The sequence below is a fragment of the Rhinatrema bivittatum genome, chromosome 17 (assembly GCF_901001135.1).
Source record: "Rhinatrema bivittatum chromosome 17, aRhiBiv1.1, whole genome shotgun sequence".
Taxonomy (NCBI): domain Eukaryota; kingdom Metazoa; phylum Chordata; class Amphibia; order Gymnophiona; family Rhinatrematidae; genus Rhinatrema; species Rhinatrema bivittatum.
In genome coordinates this window covers 31,902,638-31,919,630 of record NC_042631.1, presented here as the reverse complement: position 1 = coordinate 31,919,630, position 16,993 = coordinate 31,902,638, and the positions used below count along the sequence as shown (strand labels likewise).

Sequence of the window (16,993 nt, the reverse complement as noted above, 5' to 3'; positions counted from 1 at the left end):
ATGAGGAACTTTGTCAAACGCCTTCTGAAAATCCAAATACACTACATGTACTGGTTCACCTTTATCCACATGTTTATTAACCCCTTCAAAAACGTGAAGCAGATTTGTGAGGCAAGACTTGCCCTGGGTAAAGCCATGCTGACTTTGTTCCATTAAACCATGTCTTTCTATATGTTCTGTGATTTTGATATTTAGATCACTTTCCACTATTTTTCCTGGCACTGAAGTCAGGCTAACTGGTCTGTAGTTTCCCGGATCGCCCCTGGAGCCCTTTTTAAATATTGGGGTTACATTAGCCACCCTCCAGTCTTCAGGTACAATGGATGATTTTAATGATAGGTTACAAATTTTTGCTAATAGGTCTGAAACTTCACATTTTAGTTCCTTCAGAACTCTGTGGCGTATACCCATCCGATCCAGGTGATTTACTACTCTTCAGTTTGTCAATCAGGCCTACCACATCTTCTAGGTTCACCATGATTTGATTCAGTCCATCTGAATCATTACCCATGAAAACCTTCTCCAGTTCGGGTACCTCCCCAACATCCTCTTCAGTAAACACCGAAGCAAAGAAATCATGTAATCTTTCCACGATGGCCTTATCTTCTCTAAGTGCCCCTTTAACCCCTCGATCATCTAACGGTCCAACTGACTCCCTCACAGGCTTTCTGCTTCGGATATATTTAAAGTTTTTACTGTGAGTTTTTGCCTCTACGGCCAACTTTTTTTCAAATTCTCTCTTAGCACATCTTATCAATGTCTTACGTTTAACTTGCCAACACTTATGCATTACTTTTCCTAGAAGCCTCTCATGAGGAACTTTGTCAAACGCCTTCTGAAAATCCAAATAAGGGAGGAGGAATAGCCTAGTGGTTAGAGCAGTGGACTATGAACCAGGAGACCAGGGATCGAGTCCAGCAGTCGCTCCTTGTGACCTTGGGCAAGTCACTTTACCCTCCTCAGGGACAAAAACTTAGATTGTAAGCCCTCTGGAGATAGAAAAATACCTACAGTACCTGAATGTAAACCGGTGTGATATCTCAATTGAGATTGAATGTCGGTATATAAAAATAATAAATAAATAAATAAATATCCTATTTTCTTCTGTTGGATCCTTCTTCCAATTTTTGACTGAAGATCTTTTGGATAAAATAGCCTATTGCACCTCACTTTTTAGCCATGCTGGCAATCGTTTGACCTTCCTTCCATCTTTCTTAATGCAAGGAATACATATGGACTGTGCTTCTAGGATGGTATTTTTTAACAATGTCCATGCCTGTTGCACACTTTTTATGTTTGTAGCTGCACCTTTCACGTTTTTTTTAAACTATTTTTCTCATTTTATCAAAATTTCCCTTTTGAAAGTTTAGCGATACAGCCGTGGATTTTACTTACTGTCCCCCTTCCAGTCATTAATTCCAATTTGATCATATTATGATTACTATTGCCAAGCGGCCCCACCACCGTTACCTCTCACCAAATCCTGTGCTCCACTGAGAATTAGATCTAACATTGCTCCCTCTCTCGTCAGTTCCTTAACCAATTGCTCCTTAGAACTATAATTTATGCTGTTCTCTCTTCTGTCCCTCCCAATGCAGCCTATGGGCAAAACATGGAACCACGTCGGTGGATGCACAAGCCATTTAATTGCTCAGACTTTACCACAGTAGCCTTGTTTAGTATAAAATCACATTATTGAGTCTCAAATTTGGACTTGTTTCACTGTGTGAACTAGAAGAGAGACTCTCTGCTTTCTTATATTTATAGAAACATAGAAATGACGGCAGAAGAAGACCAAATGGCCCATCCAGTCTGCCCAGCAAGCTTCACACACTTTTTTCTTTCATACTTATCTGTTTCTCTTAGCTCTTGGTTCTATTTCCTTTCCACCCCCACCATTAATGTAGAAAGCAGTGATGGAGCTGCATCCAAGTGAATATCTAACTGATAAGTTAGGGGTAGTAGGGGTAGTAACCGCCGCAATAAGCAAGCTACACCCATGCTTATTTGTTCTACTCAGACTATGTTATACAGCCCTTATTGGTTGTTTATCTTCTCCCCTGCCGTTGAAGCAGGGAGCTATGCTGGATATGCTTGAGGTATCAGTTTATTCTTCTCCCATGCTATTGAAGCAGAGAGCCATGCTGGATATGCATCGAAAGTGAAGTATCAGGCACATTTGGTTTGGGGTAGTAACCGCCGTAACAAGCCAGCTACTCCCCGCTTTGTGAGTGTGAACCCTTTTTTCTTCTCCCCTGCCGTTGAAGCAGGGAGCTATGCTGGATATGCGTGAAGTATCAGTTTTTTCTTCTCCCCTGCCGTTGAAGCAGAGAACTATGCTGTATATGCATAGAAATAGAAGTAACAGGCTTATTTGGTTTGGGGTAGTAACCGCCGTAACAAGCCAGCTACTCCCCCCTTTGTGAGTGCAGATCCTTTATTCCACATTTCCTCTTGCTGTTGAAGCTAGAACGATGTTGGAGTCACAGTAAGCATGTGTAAGTTTATTGAATAAGGGTATTGTCTCCAGGCAGTAGCCATCATTCTGGTGAGTCACCCACTCTTCATTGGCGGCCTCTTGACTTTATGGATCCACAGTGTTTATCTCACGCCCCTTTGAAGTCCTTCACAGTTCTGGTCTTCACCACATCCTCCGGAAGGGCATTCCAGGCATCCACCACCCTCTCCGTGAAGAAATACTTCCTAACATTGGTTCTGAATCTTCCTCCCTGGAGCTTCAAATCGTGACCCCTGGTTCTGCTGATTTTTTTCCTACGGAAAAGGTTTGTCGTTGTCTTTGGATCATTAAAACCTTTCAAGTATCTGAAAGTCTGTATCATATCGCCTCTGCTCCTCCTTTCCTCCAGGGTGTACATATTTAGATTCTTCAATCTCTCCTCGTACGTCATCCGATGAAGATCCTCCACCTTCCTGGTCGCCCTTCTCTGTACCGCTTCCATCTTGTCTTTGTCTTTTTGTAGATACGGTCTCCAGAACTGAGCACAGTACTCCAGGTGAGGCCTCACCAAGGACCTGTACAAGGGAATAATCACTTCCCTTTTCTTACTCAATATTCCTCTCTCTATGCAGCCCAGCATTCTTCTGGCTTTTGCTATAGCCTTGTCACATTGTTTCGCAGACTTCATATCATTAGACACTATCACCCCAAGGTCCCTCTCCTGCTCCGTGCACATCAGCCTTTCCCCCCCCATCGAATACAGTTCATTCGGGTTTCCACTCCCCATATGCATGACTTTGCACTTCTTGGCATTGAATCTCAGCTGCCATATCTTCGACCACTCTTCCAGTTTCCTTAGATCCCGTCTCATTCTCTCCACTCCTTCCGGCGTGTCCACTCTGTTGCAGATCTTAGTGTCATCCGCGAAAAGACAAACCTTGCCTTCTATCCCGTCCGCAATGTCGCTCACAAAGATATTGAACAGGACCGGTCCCAACACCGATCCTTGCGGTACACCACTTAAAACCGCTCTCTCTTCAGAGAAGGTTCCATTTACCATCACACATTGTCTTCTGTCCGTCAACCAATTTGCAATCCAGGTCACCACCTCGGCACTCACTCCCAAGCTTCTCGTTTTATTCACCAGTCTCCTGTGCGGAACCGTGTCAAAAGCTTTGCTGAAATCCAAGTATATGATATCGAGCGCTCTTCCTCGATCCAATTCCTTGGTTACCCAGTCAAAAAAAGTCAATCAGATTTGTCTGACAGGATCTTCCCCTGGTGAATCCATGTTGCCTCTGGTCCATCAATTCTCCGGACTGTAGATAGGTCACTATTCTCTCTTTCAGCAGTGACTCCATTACTTTTCCCACCACCGAAGTGAGGCTGACCGGTCTGTAGTTGCCAGCCTCCTCCCTGTTCCCACTCTGATTCTGAATAAATGAATTCTGAATAAATGTTTAACCATTAACCAGCATAAAACAGCAGCAATTGATAGGAAGCATTAAAGAACGTTGAGTGAATAGGGTTGGGCCTGGGCTGAACAAAGCTCTTTACATTGAGCTATTATGGTGTTGGCGCCCCCTTTCTGTTGAAGATTGCTGTTGGCCTTCAGGAAGCGCTGCAGGCCTTTCTACCCCCCAAGTGTAAACCCATTGCAGGACTGTGAAAATTGGCTTCCTTGTATTTGGTCTTCCTGCTGTGTTATTCCCCTCAATCCCTTCTTTACATTTTCTCTCTCTTGTTTTGTGCCTCTTTTTGGGATGTCTCTTTCTAGATGCCTTGCTCTCTTCTCTGCCTCATGCTTACCCATCTTTTTTTTCCTCTCCTCTAGGCTTGTGGCCCCTAAGGTCTGACTCTCAGCGAGATACAGATGACATGCTGGTGTTGTCCTTCGTGGGACAGACTAGGTAAAAACTGTAGACATTTCCTGAAACAGGGAGCTGTATTTCGGGGGATGAATCATGGATTGCCCAAGGCACCCAGATGTCCATCTAAGCAGCACTCAGAGCCTAAGGTGTTTTTATGATATTATGATGATATAATACTTAATTGGTGCTTTACCCTTAATTTTCTTTGTGGGAGAAAGAAGTTCATTTATGGTCTACTTCTTTTGTTCTTCAGCGTAACAGATTTCTCTGGGTGAGGCCAGCTTATGCATTTGGTTAGGCTCATGTTATTTCTAATGCTGGAAATTCTTGGTCTGTGTTCTTTTCCCGTCCCTCTTCCCTCTCCTGAAGTTGAATGATGAGGTGACCGTCAAGATCTGGATTTCTGTCTTTCAGAGTTCTGATGCTTAATGGTGAAGAGGTAGAGGAGACAGACCTAACAGGTTTTGTGGATGACCAACAAACTTTTTTCTGTGGCAATGTGGCCCATCGCCAGCTAATTCAGGTATTTGATGATATTTTCAGCCGAGACTAGAGCTAATAAGTTTTGGTTTAAAGGAAGCAGTTCTGCAAATCATGAAACTGAAGTGGGTGAAGACATTGATGCACAGCTGATTAGGAGAGGAGAGGAGCCTGGCACATTTCCTTCCAGTGGGTAGAGTTAGACAATTGGCCCCTTAACTTCTAAGCAATGCAGAGTTTCTCTATTCTCCACTCTCTGTAGATTACATCTGCATCTGTGCGGCTGGTTAGTCAAGAGCCCAAGTCTCTGGTCAATGAATGGAAGGAGCCCAGTGGGAAAAATATCAGCGTGGCCTCCTGCAACAGCAACCAGGTGGTAGTGGCAGTAGGACGGGCCCTCTATTATCTGGAGATTCACCCCCAGGAGCTGAGACAGATCAGGTGGTGTATACATTCTCTCTCTGTCTCTCCAGGCTAATGTGGTTTCTCACCCTCTGTCTCTAGATTACATTGCTGTGAAGTGGATTTTGCTTCTTTTTTCTTTGCTTTTTGGGGTTTTTTTGTTTGTTTTTGGTGGTGGTGGTTCTTTATCTTGCAGGTTATGTCTATTTCCTTTTGTATAGCACTCTTTCTTATTGTCGGTCTCTGTAGTAGTCTAGCACTTTTTTTTGTTGATGAACTATGTCTGATGTGTGCCCCCAGCTGCACAGAGATGGAGCATGAGGTGGCCTGCCTGGATATCACACCCCTGGGGGAGAGTAATGGGATGTCTCCTCTCTGTGCCATTGGCCTCTGGACTGATATCTCTGCACGAATCCTGAAGCTGCCATCCTTTGAGCTACTGCACAAGGAGATGCTAGGAGGAGGTGAGAGTCAGCCAGCATTCTGCGTTTAGCTAAGTCCTTCAAGACTGATACTGACGGACCTTTTTCTTTTCCTTTCTGTGCTTCCTTCTCAGAGATTATCCCTCGCTCCATCCTGATGACCACATTTGAGAGCAGCCATTACCTGCTCTGTGCCCTGGGAGACGGAGCCCTCTTTTACTTTGGCCTAAATATAGAATCAGGTGAGAACTCAGCAGGGGCTGAAGAGTAGCCTAGTGGTTAGAGCAGGAGGCCACTGTTCAAATCTTGAGACCCTGCTTGTGACCTTGGGCAAGTTATTTCACCCTCCATTGCCTCAGGTATTTATTTATTTATTTATTTATTTATTTATTTATTTATTTAATTAACAGTTTTTTTATACCGACCTTCATAGTAGATAACCATATCAGATCGGTTTACAGTTTAACAAGGGTAAAAAACTGAGGTAACAATACTGGTAAACAATAGATAACAAAGGAAAAAGGAATAAGTCAAAGTTACAATCAACAAGGAATGGAAAAAACTTGGAGGCTTAAAGACAAACCTAGGGCCCTATTTACTAAGCATTTTTCCCATAAAATGGGAGAAAACCTTTGGTAGATAAAGCCATCTGGAGACAGGAAAATACCTTCTGTACATGAATGTCACCCTCCTTGAGCTACCAACGAAAAGGCATGAGCTAAATTTAAATAATTAAAGATTATTTTAAGACACAGGAATGAAGCTGGTTAAGTTTGGCATGCCATTGATGGTATTTCTTTTTTCATGCTGCTCCCTCTTACTTCAGGGCTTCTAAATGACCGGAAAAAGGTGACACTTGGCACACAGCCCACTGTCCTTAGGACCTTCCGGTCTCTGTCCACCACCAATGTTTTTGCCTGCTCGGACCGACCCACTGTTATCTATAGCAGTAACCATAAACTGGTCTTCTCTAACGTCAATCTGAAGGAGGTGAACTACATGTGCCCTCTCAACTCGGATGGATACCCTGACAGGTGAGCAAAAAACTCTATAACAGCTTCTTAGCAAGTGTCTTCATTGCCTTCCTGTGGGACCTTGTTTGCTTCCACCTGTGGTATAGGGAGGGCTGTTTCTCTATTGAACAAGGGAAGAGCTCACCCTATCTTTCTCTCCCTCTCTGATGCATGGTTTTCTTGTGCCTGCTGACTCTCGCTAATGCTTTTCCATTTTTTTTTCACAGCCTGGCACTGGCCAACAATAGCACCCTGACCATTGGCACCATTGATGAGATCCAGAAATTGCACATCCGCACCGTCCCGCTGTACGAGTCACCCAGGTGAGCATGTGCTGCCAGTCGTGTGGGGGTGAGGGGATTCAGATTCTGCCATTTTGACCGCAGCAGCCTTTCTGCTGTGCAGCGAGTTTGGCCGGTCTGCACTCTACTCTTGACTGCTGGTTTCTTGCCTTTGTCTCTCTTGACAGGAAGATCTGCTACCAGGAGGTGTCGCAGTGTTTTGGGGTGCTTTCAAGTCGCATCGAGGTGCAGGATGCAAGTGGAGGAACCACCGCTCTGAGACCTAGTGCCAGTACTCAGGTAAAGAGGTTTTTACTAGCCTTTTTTTTTTTAACATCCTGGAAGTTATGTCCTTTTCATTGTCCAGCCCTAGCAGAATATGCTTACGTTGAGCAGAGCATCAGGCTAATGGGAGGGAGTCCAAAGTGAAAGTTCCATGAGCTTTTCCCTCAGAACCTCCTAGTTGCATGTTTTTCTTCCTTTGTTTGCTGACCTTGTACCGTTAGCTGCTGTGTCAGAGCAGCAGTCCTTTTGCTAAGCAGCATGGATTGGTGTCCCTTGAGGTCCTATGTGAGCTTATCTTTATGAGATGGCCGGAAGATGCTGTCATAGTTGCATCTGAGCCTTCTTGCCCTTTGCATTGAGGGGAGGACGGTGATAATCACTGCAACAAAAGTGATAAAGGGAATGGAACAGGTTCAGATACTTGAGCTTGGGTGAGAGGGAATTTGATAGAGGTTTGTAGAATCATTGGTGGTGTGGAACAGGCTAATAAGGAGAAGTATATTCCATGAAACTAACTAGTAACATTTACATTTTAAAAAGTATTTTTTCTGTCGATGCATAGTTAAGCAATGAAATTTGTTGCTAGAGAAATGTGGTCATGGCTAATAGTATTGCCGAGCTTAAAAAAAGGTCTGGACAAGTTTCTGGAGGAGACAGGTTCATACGTCAGACTTGGGTTTTTCCATGTCATATTTGTGGGGTTGGTTTTTTTTTTTTTTTTTTTTTTTGAAAATTTAACAAAACTGAACAAACCAGCAATATATATGGCAAATACAGAAGAAAAAGAACAGAAAAAGAGCAAACAAAAACAAAAATGTCAGGGCCACATGTTATATGCCAGGTGAACAAATTAAGATACAGTAATTGTATGTCGAACAGGTTGTGCGATGCATCGGAACTTAATAGTCAAAAGTCATCAAGCGGTTTCCACACCTGTGCCCAGTGTGCTAACCACTGGTGTTTATCCTGTAAATATGAAAAAGCTGCTGCTGTTAGACAGATGGAATTCCACCACAGTGCTCATTAAGTAAGTCATGATTAAATGGATAGTAACAACCAAGGAAATGTCCAACAGTTTACGATGAGGTGGAGAATGAGAAAAAGGCAATGCGATAAGTAATAGGAGAACTCAGGTGAAGCACGAGAAATAACACCCCATATCTTCCATGTCAGATTTGTATACAAATATAACACAACTTCTGGGAGTCAGCAAGAAGGAGGGGGGTTTTCCTCTCGGCGTCTGCTGTGGGAAGTTCATCTAGCCCTGGGCTCGATGGACCATTCGTCTGTCTCAGCATGATATATCCTATGTTCTTACGTAATTGGAGAGAACTGGATTAGGAGAGCTATTCTAAGGAGAAAGGAGTGAGATTGGAGATCAGTTGTATTTGCATGCCTCTCATGTATATACTCTCTTTCAGGCTCTTTCCAGCAGCGTGAGCTCCAGTAAGCTGTTCTCCAGCAGCACATCTCCACATGAGACATCGTTCGGAGAGGAGGTAGAGGTTCACAACCTGCTCATTATAGACCAACACACCTTTGAAGGTACCCACTTGTGCCAAGCCACTAAGGAGATGGAAAAGTGAGTGCTGTAAGGAGATAGGTGTTGGGGAAACTCCATCGTAGACCGGGAGCTTCAGTGGGCAAGGCAACTCTTCCTTCTCCCAGAGGAACAGAGAGTGTGTGGGAGAAGATGAGAATCTCTTAAATTACTTAAAGTTGCTTAAATGTTCATTGTTCCATGTAAGGCCGTCTGGCAAGTTTCTGTTCTTTGTAAACCGGTTTGATTTGCATCTAATGTAGGAAGATCGGTATAAAAAACCAAAAAATAAATAAATAAATAAATAAATCTCATGGCAGGAAAAATCTCTCCAGAAAGGATTAGCATTGTCTCGGGAGGAGAAATCACAGTCTCTTCTCGGCAAGGGGGCAGTGTGCAGACTTGGCGAGGTTTCCACACTTCAGCTCAGGTGGTTATGAAAAGGGTCTCCTGTAGAAGTAATTAGCAGAGCAATTGGTGACAGGGAGTAGGGAAGGAGTCCAGTGAAGAGGAATTGTATTAAGAGAGATACAGTTGGATATGGATAGTGTATTTTTTTGTTTCCAGAAAGGCTGAGAGAATTTTTATAATGCTTGTATTTTTTTTTCGCTCTTTCACTACAATTCTCTGTTCCTTCTTCTCATTTCTTTCCATTTCTCTTTTCCTCCCCATCTTTCTTCTGTTCCCTTTCTCGCTTTCTTTTTTCTCCCTCCACTCAGTGCTCCATGCCCACCAGTTTCTGCAAAATGAGTATGCACTCAGCCTGGTGTCCTGCAAGCTTGGAAAAGACACAAACACGTATTTCATCGTGGGCACAGCAATGGTGTACCCAGAGGAGGCAGAGCCTAAACAGGGCCGCATTGTTGTCTTCCAATACTCTGATGGTAAGTGGCTTGCCATCATCTATACTGGTATTTGTGTGTGCCCACGTGCTGGTGAGTGTGTGAACATGTGGGCACGTGAGCAGGTTCATTTGCTGGTGGGTATGCCTGTTTAAGCTTTACCAGGCCCATGGATGTTATTTGTATTTTAAAAATGTATAACCCACGCTATCTACCATTCTAGGTGGTTCACAAAAATAACGTACATAGCATAAATACATAAAATCAATACGTGCTTGCAGACTCTTGTCCATAAGAGTGCAGAAAGTATCAGGAGTTTAGTAAATGCAGTGCCGCGTGTTTCACAGGGAAACTACAGACAGTCGCCGAGAAGGAAGTGAAAGGTGCTGTTTATTCTATGGTAGAATTCAACGGGAAGCTCCTGGCCAGCATCAACAGCACGGTAAGAGAGCAGCATGAGAAGAGGGCTGGGGTGGGAACTGAGGGCAATAAAAGCAAGAAGAACGTGTGCCCTTTCCTTCTGCTTCGTCTTCTTTCCCCTCGTTGCCCCATTCTCCTCAGTGATGCTATAAGTGAAAGCTGGAAGAGAAGGTATAGGGATGGTGTGTGACCATCCAAGGCTGTGTGTGTGTATAAAACGTCAGCTCTCTCCTTTACATACAGCTGGATGAGCAGACAGCACGAGAAGTGATGGACGCTTGACATAAGCTCTCTTCCCCTCTTTCAGGTGCGATTATATGAGTGGACGGCAGAGAAAGAGCTGCGCACGGAGTGTAACCATTACAATAACATCATGGCTTTATATCTGAAGACAAAGGGGGACTTCATCCTGGTGGGAGACCTGATGCGCTCTGTGCTGCTGCTAGCCTACAAACCCATGGAGGGCAACTTTGAGGAGGTATTCATGCTGTCTTGCCCCTCTTCAGAAGGGTTGGGAGTTGGGGAGAGGGGAACATATTCTGAAAAGTCCGACTTTGGATAGTGGAGTCTTCGGCAGGGTACCTGAAGTGCTCCAAATTGTATTCAGGAGTTTGCAAGCAGCTTTGCGATGTCCATACTGAAACAGCAGAGGGTGCTGCAGGTCAGAATTAATGGACACTGGCACAGCTGTGTGTGTGAAATCCCTTCCACCTGCAGAAATCCTGTATATACTAAACTATGGCATAAAAAGTTGAGACACTCGGTTATGCAGGTGTTTTTTGTTTTTATCAGCTTTTAATTTTGATATATTTCTTTTTTAATACTAAGATTGCCCGGGATTTCAACCCAAACTGGATGAGTGCTGTGGAGATTCTGGATGATGATAATTTTCTTGGAGCAGAAAACGCCTTCAATCTGTTTGTATGTCAGAAGGACAGGTGAGGAGGGGGAAGTGAATGGGCCAGGGAGGATGGGCTAATGAAGAAGGGCATCTTGTGTTCTATTTGCATTTATATCTATTTATCCCCAAAAGTTGCGGCGTTGCTTCAGCTCTGACCATGACTTTGGATGTGTGCAGAAGGAAGTGGCCTTGTGTAGAGATGCTTCTAGAGTTTAGGACTTAGTGGAGAATCCTCTTGTACAGCACTGAGTATACGAATGGTACTGATGTGAGGATTGTATAGAATACTTCAATATTTAGGTTGCATCTTATATCAGACATTGAAAAAAAAGGTCGAATTTGTTGTCTTTCCCTGAAATGGCTAAGGCCTTGAAATTGTTTCCATCTCAAGGCTTTAAGGTGGGTTCAGCTACAATATTGTTTGAAACAGCACAGTTAGTGCATGAATTAAAGAAAGTACCAAATGTTGTACTAGTATAAAAGTCCATAAATGGTTATTAACCAGGTAGATTTGGGGAAAGCCACTGCTTTTATCCCTGGGATAAGCTTGGAATCTGTCTACTATTTGGGATCTTGCCAGGTACTTGTGACCTGGTTTGGCCACTGTTGGAAACAGGAAACTGGACTTGATGGATCCTTGGTCTGACCCAGTATGGTGCTTCTTATGTATTAACATAAGTTCTTTAGGTCATGCAGCCTCAGTGTCTATAAATTAATGCAACCATATAAGAATTTTTGCTGTGTTGATTTGGAAAAATCATGGGCACAAGACTTATATTTGCGGCCACTGTATCATAGGATCATTTTTGGCGATCATCAACTAGGGGCGAATTTTCAAAGTTATACCTGTAAAATTAGTGTATGTGCACGTCAGTAGACTACTTGCATAATCACTATTTCATAAAAGTCAAAAGTACGTGTGTACTTTGTTTTGCACGCACATATAAGTGCGGAAAAAAGGAGTGGTCTAGACGCATACATTTGGCAACTTGTGTAATTTTTCACCTGCTAAGTAATTGATGTCAGATGTATTTGTTGTGCATTGTTGGCTGGATGGGAGGTCTGGATGAACTGGGGGGAGTTCAGGTTGAGGAACCAGGAGGGTGTTGATCTGGAAAAGAACTGGGTGAATTGGTGGAGTAATTGGGGAAACTGGTAATTTCAATTATGCATGCATGTTTTCAAATATACTGACTTATGCACATAAATCGGATTTACGCAAGTAAGTCCTACTTTATTTTCGCATGTAAAATATATGCGCTTATATAATTTTAAAATAGGTAGGAAAAGTACACATTCAATGCATTGAGATAGTGTAAGCATGTGTGTCTGTTGTAGGGTAAAGATACACATTTTATAATCATACGCGTGGATTATAAAATACTATCGTAGATTTACGTATGGCCATATGCACATGCGTATGCCGCTGTACGGAGTTGTTTGAAAATTATACTCGTGTGTTGTCTGCAAGTATAACAAAAATAGTGCAATTTGGACCTCTCTGAAGCTATTGAAAGTGGAGATTGCAAAATAAAAAAATGTTGAGCTTGTAATAATTATAATGGATCTCTTTGGCCTCTTTGCAATTGGAAAGACAGTAGAAATTTGGGTATACATAATTGGTGGAATATGGTATGCTTGATGTACAAATATGAAGCAGTTGTGACTGAATAAATAACTGGATTAGTAGATGTTTAATGACCTGAAGATCAGTGGAGCAATACCTTGGATTGTAATATTGCACCAAGCTGTCTTATGTCCCTGTTGTATATTCTATGACACCTCGCAGATTATCCCATCTACTGTGGTTTTTTGTTTATTCCCTCCTCTTTGTGTTGTCACTATTTTTAATTGCTTAATAAAGAAGCTTGAACGAACATAAAATGTAGGATGTGTATAGATCGTAGAGATCTTCTTATGTATATATGTAGAGATGATTTTTTTCTTTTTACCCCTGCTTCGTCTTTCAGTGCGGCCACAACAGACGAGGAGCGGCAACACCTGCAGGAAGTGGGTCTGTTTCACCTCGGCGAGTTTGTGAATGTATTCTGTCATGGCTCCCTCGTCATGCAGAACCTGGGTGAAACCTCCACCCCCACGCAGGGCTCTGTGCTCTTTGGAACAGTGAACGGCATGATCGGTGAGAGCCTGGCTCATCCTTTTAGCTGCTCTAGGAAGGTCTTCTCTGAGGCTAAGTTGTTGGGCGAAGATATTTATTTATTTATTTGTTGAGTTTTATATACCGTCATTCGGTAGAGCCATCATAACGGTTTACAAAAATATACATTTTTCTTAGCAGTTGTGCAACAATAAAAAAACAATTTGAACAATATCAGAAATAAGCATATCAAGTCCAGAGAGCATTATTAGGTTGGAAGAGGAGGGTATGCAGTTCAGGGTGAAGAGAATGTATTAAGAGGTTTATAACTGAGAGTTCAGTTGAGAGTTGGAATGATCAGACATCTGAGGGTCAGTGTAGAATTTGCGGAACATTAGTGTTTTTAGGTCCTTTTAAAATATTTTTAGGTCGTGTTGGGTTCTCAGGAATTTAGGTAGGGTGTTCTTTCCAAAGGTTCAGCCCCCTTCTTTCAGGGGATAGGATGGAGGTTTGCTGTAGTGGTTCGCAGAACTATTGTATAAGTCAGGCAAGTTGAGTTACTGTCCCCGTTCTCTTACTGTCCTTATGACCAAAGGCAGGTGCCTTCACCTGTCTGTGCTTTGGTTTACTTAGCTGTAATAGCGGTGGTGATGATAATTGTAATATTATTCTCTTTAGAACCAAACATTGTGGAAAATGTATTAAAATCACACTAAAGAAATGTTTGGGGGTTTTTTGTTTTGTTTTTTTTTAGTGTGGGCGTTAATCATTAGTTCCTGTTTGTACCCCAGATCAGTCCAGACAAGTGGGTTATGCATTCCTACCAGCAGATGGAGGCAGAGAACTAAACACTTTTCAGCACTGCTACTTAACCAGTAAACAAATGATAGTGCAGTAGTAAGTGCAGAACGAAACCCAGAACGATAGGGAAACCCTAACATCCAGAGCAAAACAGATTCCCTATATAGAACGCTTACAAGATACTACTCTGTGTAAGCTGAACTTCATAGGTTAGGAAATGGTGACTCATAACGTGATGTCAGAGACGACTGAAAGTGAGCCAACCCTTTCAGTGGTCTTTATCATTATTGATCACCATTTTTTTTTTTAAGTGTTTTGTCAATGCATTTAAACTTTGCTTGAAAAGCACGTTGACATCTGCTTAACCCAACACTGGACCAATGTTTTGAGTCATGGAGCTCTGCATCAGGAAAAACGGAAGAAAATATGGGAATTGGAACCACCAATTCATCTCGACTGCGTTTCAATCTGCAGAGAAAACAGAGACGTCATTTCTAAACTTTAAAATAGATGTAAAATTCAATCCATTACCTCAAAAAGCAGAGATTGGGACAAACATGCTGAATAGTGTGTAATCATTAAATTCATAATGTGTGCCGATTGACAAGTCTCATTTAGGCCATTCAATGAATAGTGTTCTGTATGGGGGAATCTTTGGTTTTTCTGTAAACGAATGATATGCATGGCGAACTTGTGCTATGAAAAGCAGTTCAAGCCTAGCACTGAAATTAGTAAATGGGCCTCGTGGTAAAATGAGTTACCCTTTCCTAACTAGCTGATATAAGTACAGTGTCTCCCATCTCTCCTTCACTCACTCTCGCACCCCAGAATAAATTCATAATACCAAGCCAGCAGGAGAATACAGCCTTAGTTCCTGTCGGCTCAGCATCCATCCCTAACTCTCTCCCTCATCTCTCGTGCTTCTCCTCCTCTTACTCCTGGGCTGCCTGTCATTGCCTCGTAAATCCTGATCAGGGCTGAAGATGCCTTCACCACCTGCTTCCAGGGCCCTTTTAGAAACCTTTAGTGTGTCCTGAAGTATTATACAGTTAAGGGGTTTTTTTTTGGGTTTTTTTTAACTTCCTTGTAATGCATTTGAAATAGTTTGCAAAACAAGGTTAAGTGAACTTTGCTAAAATTGGAGATCATTCATTTTCCAGTTTTAAATCCGTTTTTGAATCTCCTGGGCAAGAAAAATAAATGAATGTTCAGTAATTGCATATTGAGTTGAGAAGCAGTGGCAGCTTACAAAATGGCCTGAAAGTCAACTCATTTCCTTCAAGAACATCCTTAATGAGCCTGCTATGTAACTTTCATAGCATTCATCTTGTTACATAAAAACCACTTATATATCTGAGTGCTTTACTTTTCTCTGTCAGGTTTGGTCACCTCGCTTTCGGAGGGCTGGTACAATCTCCTGTTGGATGTGCAGAACCGACTAAACAAAGTCATCAAGAGTGTGGGCAAGATTGAACACTCTTTATATCCTTCAAAAATGCCTTACAAGTGTCGGACAAAGTGCCAGCTCAGTTTTGCTGGGCAGCTGTTAAAGGAATGTATGCATGCATTTCCGAAAGGGAGGACTTCTATCTTGATAGGCGCTTCTCTGTTTGTCAAGCTGCTCAGCTCTTTATGTAGGGGGTTACGTTATTGGAAGATTGTGGCTTGACTGCTTCTCAAAGAGCTGTAGTAATTTCAAGCTGTTAAACTGCAGAGCTATGTATTCAATAGCCACATTACACCTAGGTATGGAAGGAAGGGGCAGAACGGCACAGCATCGCTGCATAGCTGGTTGGCAAGAGCACAGGTTTCCCTCCTTGACTTGCTGTTTTACCTGGAGATCGTTTCATACAGAGCGAAAGACGGAGCCTGCTACGGGGTTCATTGATGGTGACTTGATAGAGAGCTTCCTGGACATTAGCCGCCCCAAAATGCAGGAGGTGGTAGCAAATTTACAGGTAAGTCTTATGTTCTGTAATGGGCAGTTTGTTAGTCATATGGAGGGCTGTAGTGATGGGTTGTTGTAAAGTTGTAAGGACGTGTTCGGGAGCATTGAGAACTGAATCAGCCAGTGTAAGAATTCTTGGACAATTGCAAGTGATACTGGATGTGCAACTGTAAGGGAGAGAGTGGTCATGGTAAGCAGTCAGGCTGTAGAAAACCAACATAAGATGTTGCAAATATCCCTACACATCCAGTGGTTGATTGTGTTTGTGTTTCAGATTGATGACGGCAGTGGGATGAAGAGAGAGGCAACTGTTGATGACCTAATAAAGACTGTGGAGGAGCTCACTAGGATTCATTAATGAAATCTTCCGCGCTTCCTGACGCCTTCTGCCATATTTGAAAACAGAATATTTCCATCTGTTTCTTAGCCTTTGTAACTGTGGAGATCCCGTAACCGGTTACAACATGAAACTGGAAGATGTGACTACCTGGTAGTAGGAAAGGAGGTGTCCAGAATTGGAGTCTATAGACTAGGGTGTGTTTGGACAGTGACTTGGCTGACTGTGAATACCATTCACAAGCTTGGCATAATTAGCAGGAGAGTTTTCAGCCATGAGCCTGTGACTGTAGGCTGCTGGAATATGCTGGGCAATTGCTTTCCCTTAGTCCAGGCAATATACTTGGGGGAGTGTCATGTTATTAAATGATATTCACTCGGTCACTGTAGTCTAGTACATTGTTTTTATTTTATTTTAATTGCATTTGCTATGGATTCTGGACTCCTTCCTTCATTTTGCGGGGGAGTTTTTGTGGTCTTTGGATGATGGGATGAATGTGTGCCTAGGGAGAAGGATGGTTTATCAAGGACTCTTGACTGACATGCCTTGGTTTAATGGAGTCTGCTTTCAGAAGATTGAAGGGCCACTTTTTATAGGACTCTTTGATTTGAGAGCAGATGTGGGGTGTAAAAATGGATTGTTAATTTCTGAGTTTTAGAAAATAAAGTCCAGTCTGAGATTATAGCCTAAGATTGTCTTGTATCCACTGATGACATCTTTTTTCACTGATGTGATGATGAGGTCTTTCTACACCATTAGTGGATCTGGCAGACTGGGTCTGCTGCTGTTCATATCTCTTACTTCACTAGCAGAGGACTCAATCTACTCTATTTTCCTTTCCAATCCAGGCTGCCTTACAAGTAGGAGGTCATGGGGAAGGTGTGAGCATGCTGT

General features: G+C 42.7%; 1 protein-coding gene across 1 annotated transcript in view; it reads left to right on the top strand.

Annotated features, from left to right (window-relative positions):
* The window catches only part of DDB1 (damage specific DNA binding protein 1), a 54,366-nt gene extending 37,583 nt beyond the window's left edge, over positions 1-16,783 (top strand). The window contains exons 11-27 of the mRNA XM_029583186.1: positions 4,293-4,368; positions 4,744-4,852; positions 5,072-5,250; positions 5,512-5,675; positions 5,768-5,875; positions 6,460-6,667; positions 6,874-6,969; positions 7,116-7,227; positions 8,634-8,757; positions 9,472-9,636; positions 9,942-10,036; positions 10,322-10,492; positions 10,843-10,952; positions 12,886-13,055; positions 15,194-15,296; positions 15,649-15,772; positions 16,037-16,783. Of these exons, the coding sequence (XP_029439046.1) occupies positions 4,293-4,368; positions 4,744-4,852; positions 5,072-5,250; positions 5,512-5,675; positions 5,768-5,875; positions 6,460-6,667; positions 6,874-6,969; positions 7,116-7,227; positions 8,634-8,757; positions 9,472-9,636; positions 9,942-10,036; positions 10,322-10,492; positions 10,843-10,952; positions 12,886-13,055; positions 15,194-15,296; positions 15,649-15,772; positions 16,037-16,120 (2,198 nt within the window). The 3' untranslated portion in view covers positions 16,121-16,783. The remainder of the gene's footprint in view (positions 1-4,292; positions 4,369-4,743; positions 4,853-5,071; positions 5,251-5,511; positions 5,676-5,767; positions 5,876-6,459; positions 6,668-6,873; positions 6,970-7,115; positions 7,228-8,633; positions 8,758-9,471; positions 9,637-9,941; positions 10,037-10,321; positions 10,493-10,842; positions 10,953-12,885; positions 13,056-15,193; positions 15,297-15,648; positions 15,773-16,036) is intronic.
* The last annotated feature ends 210 nt before the right edge of the window (positions 16,784-16,993 follow it).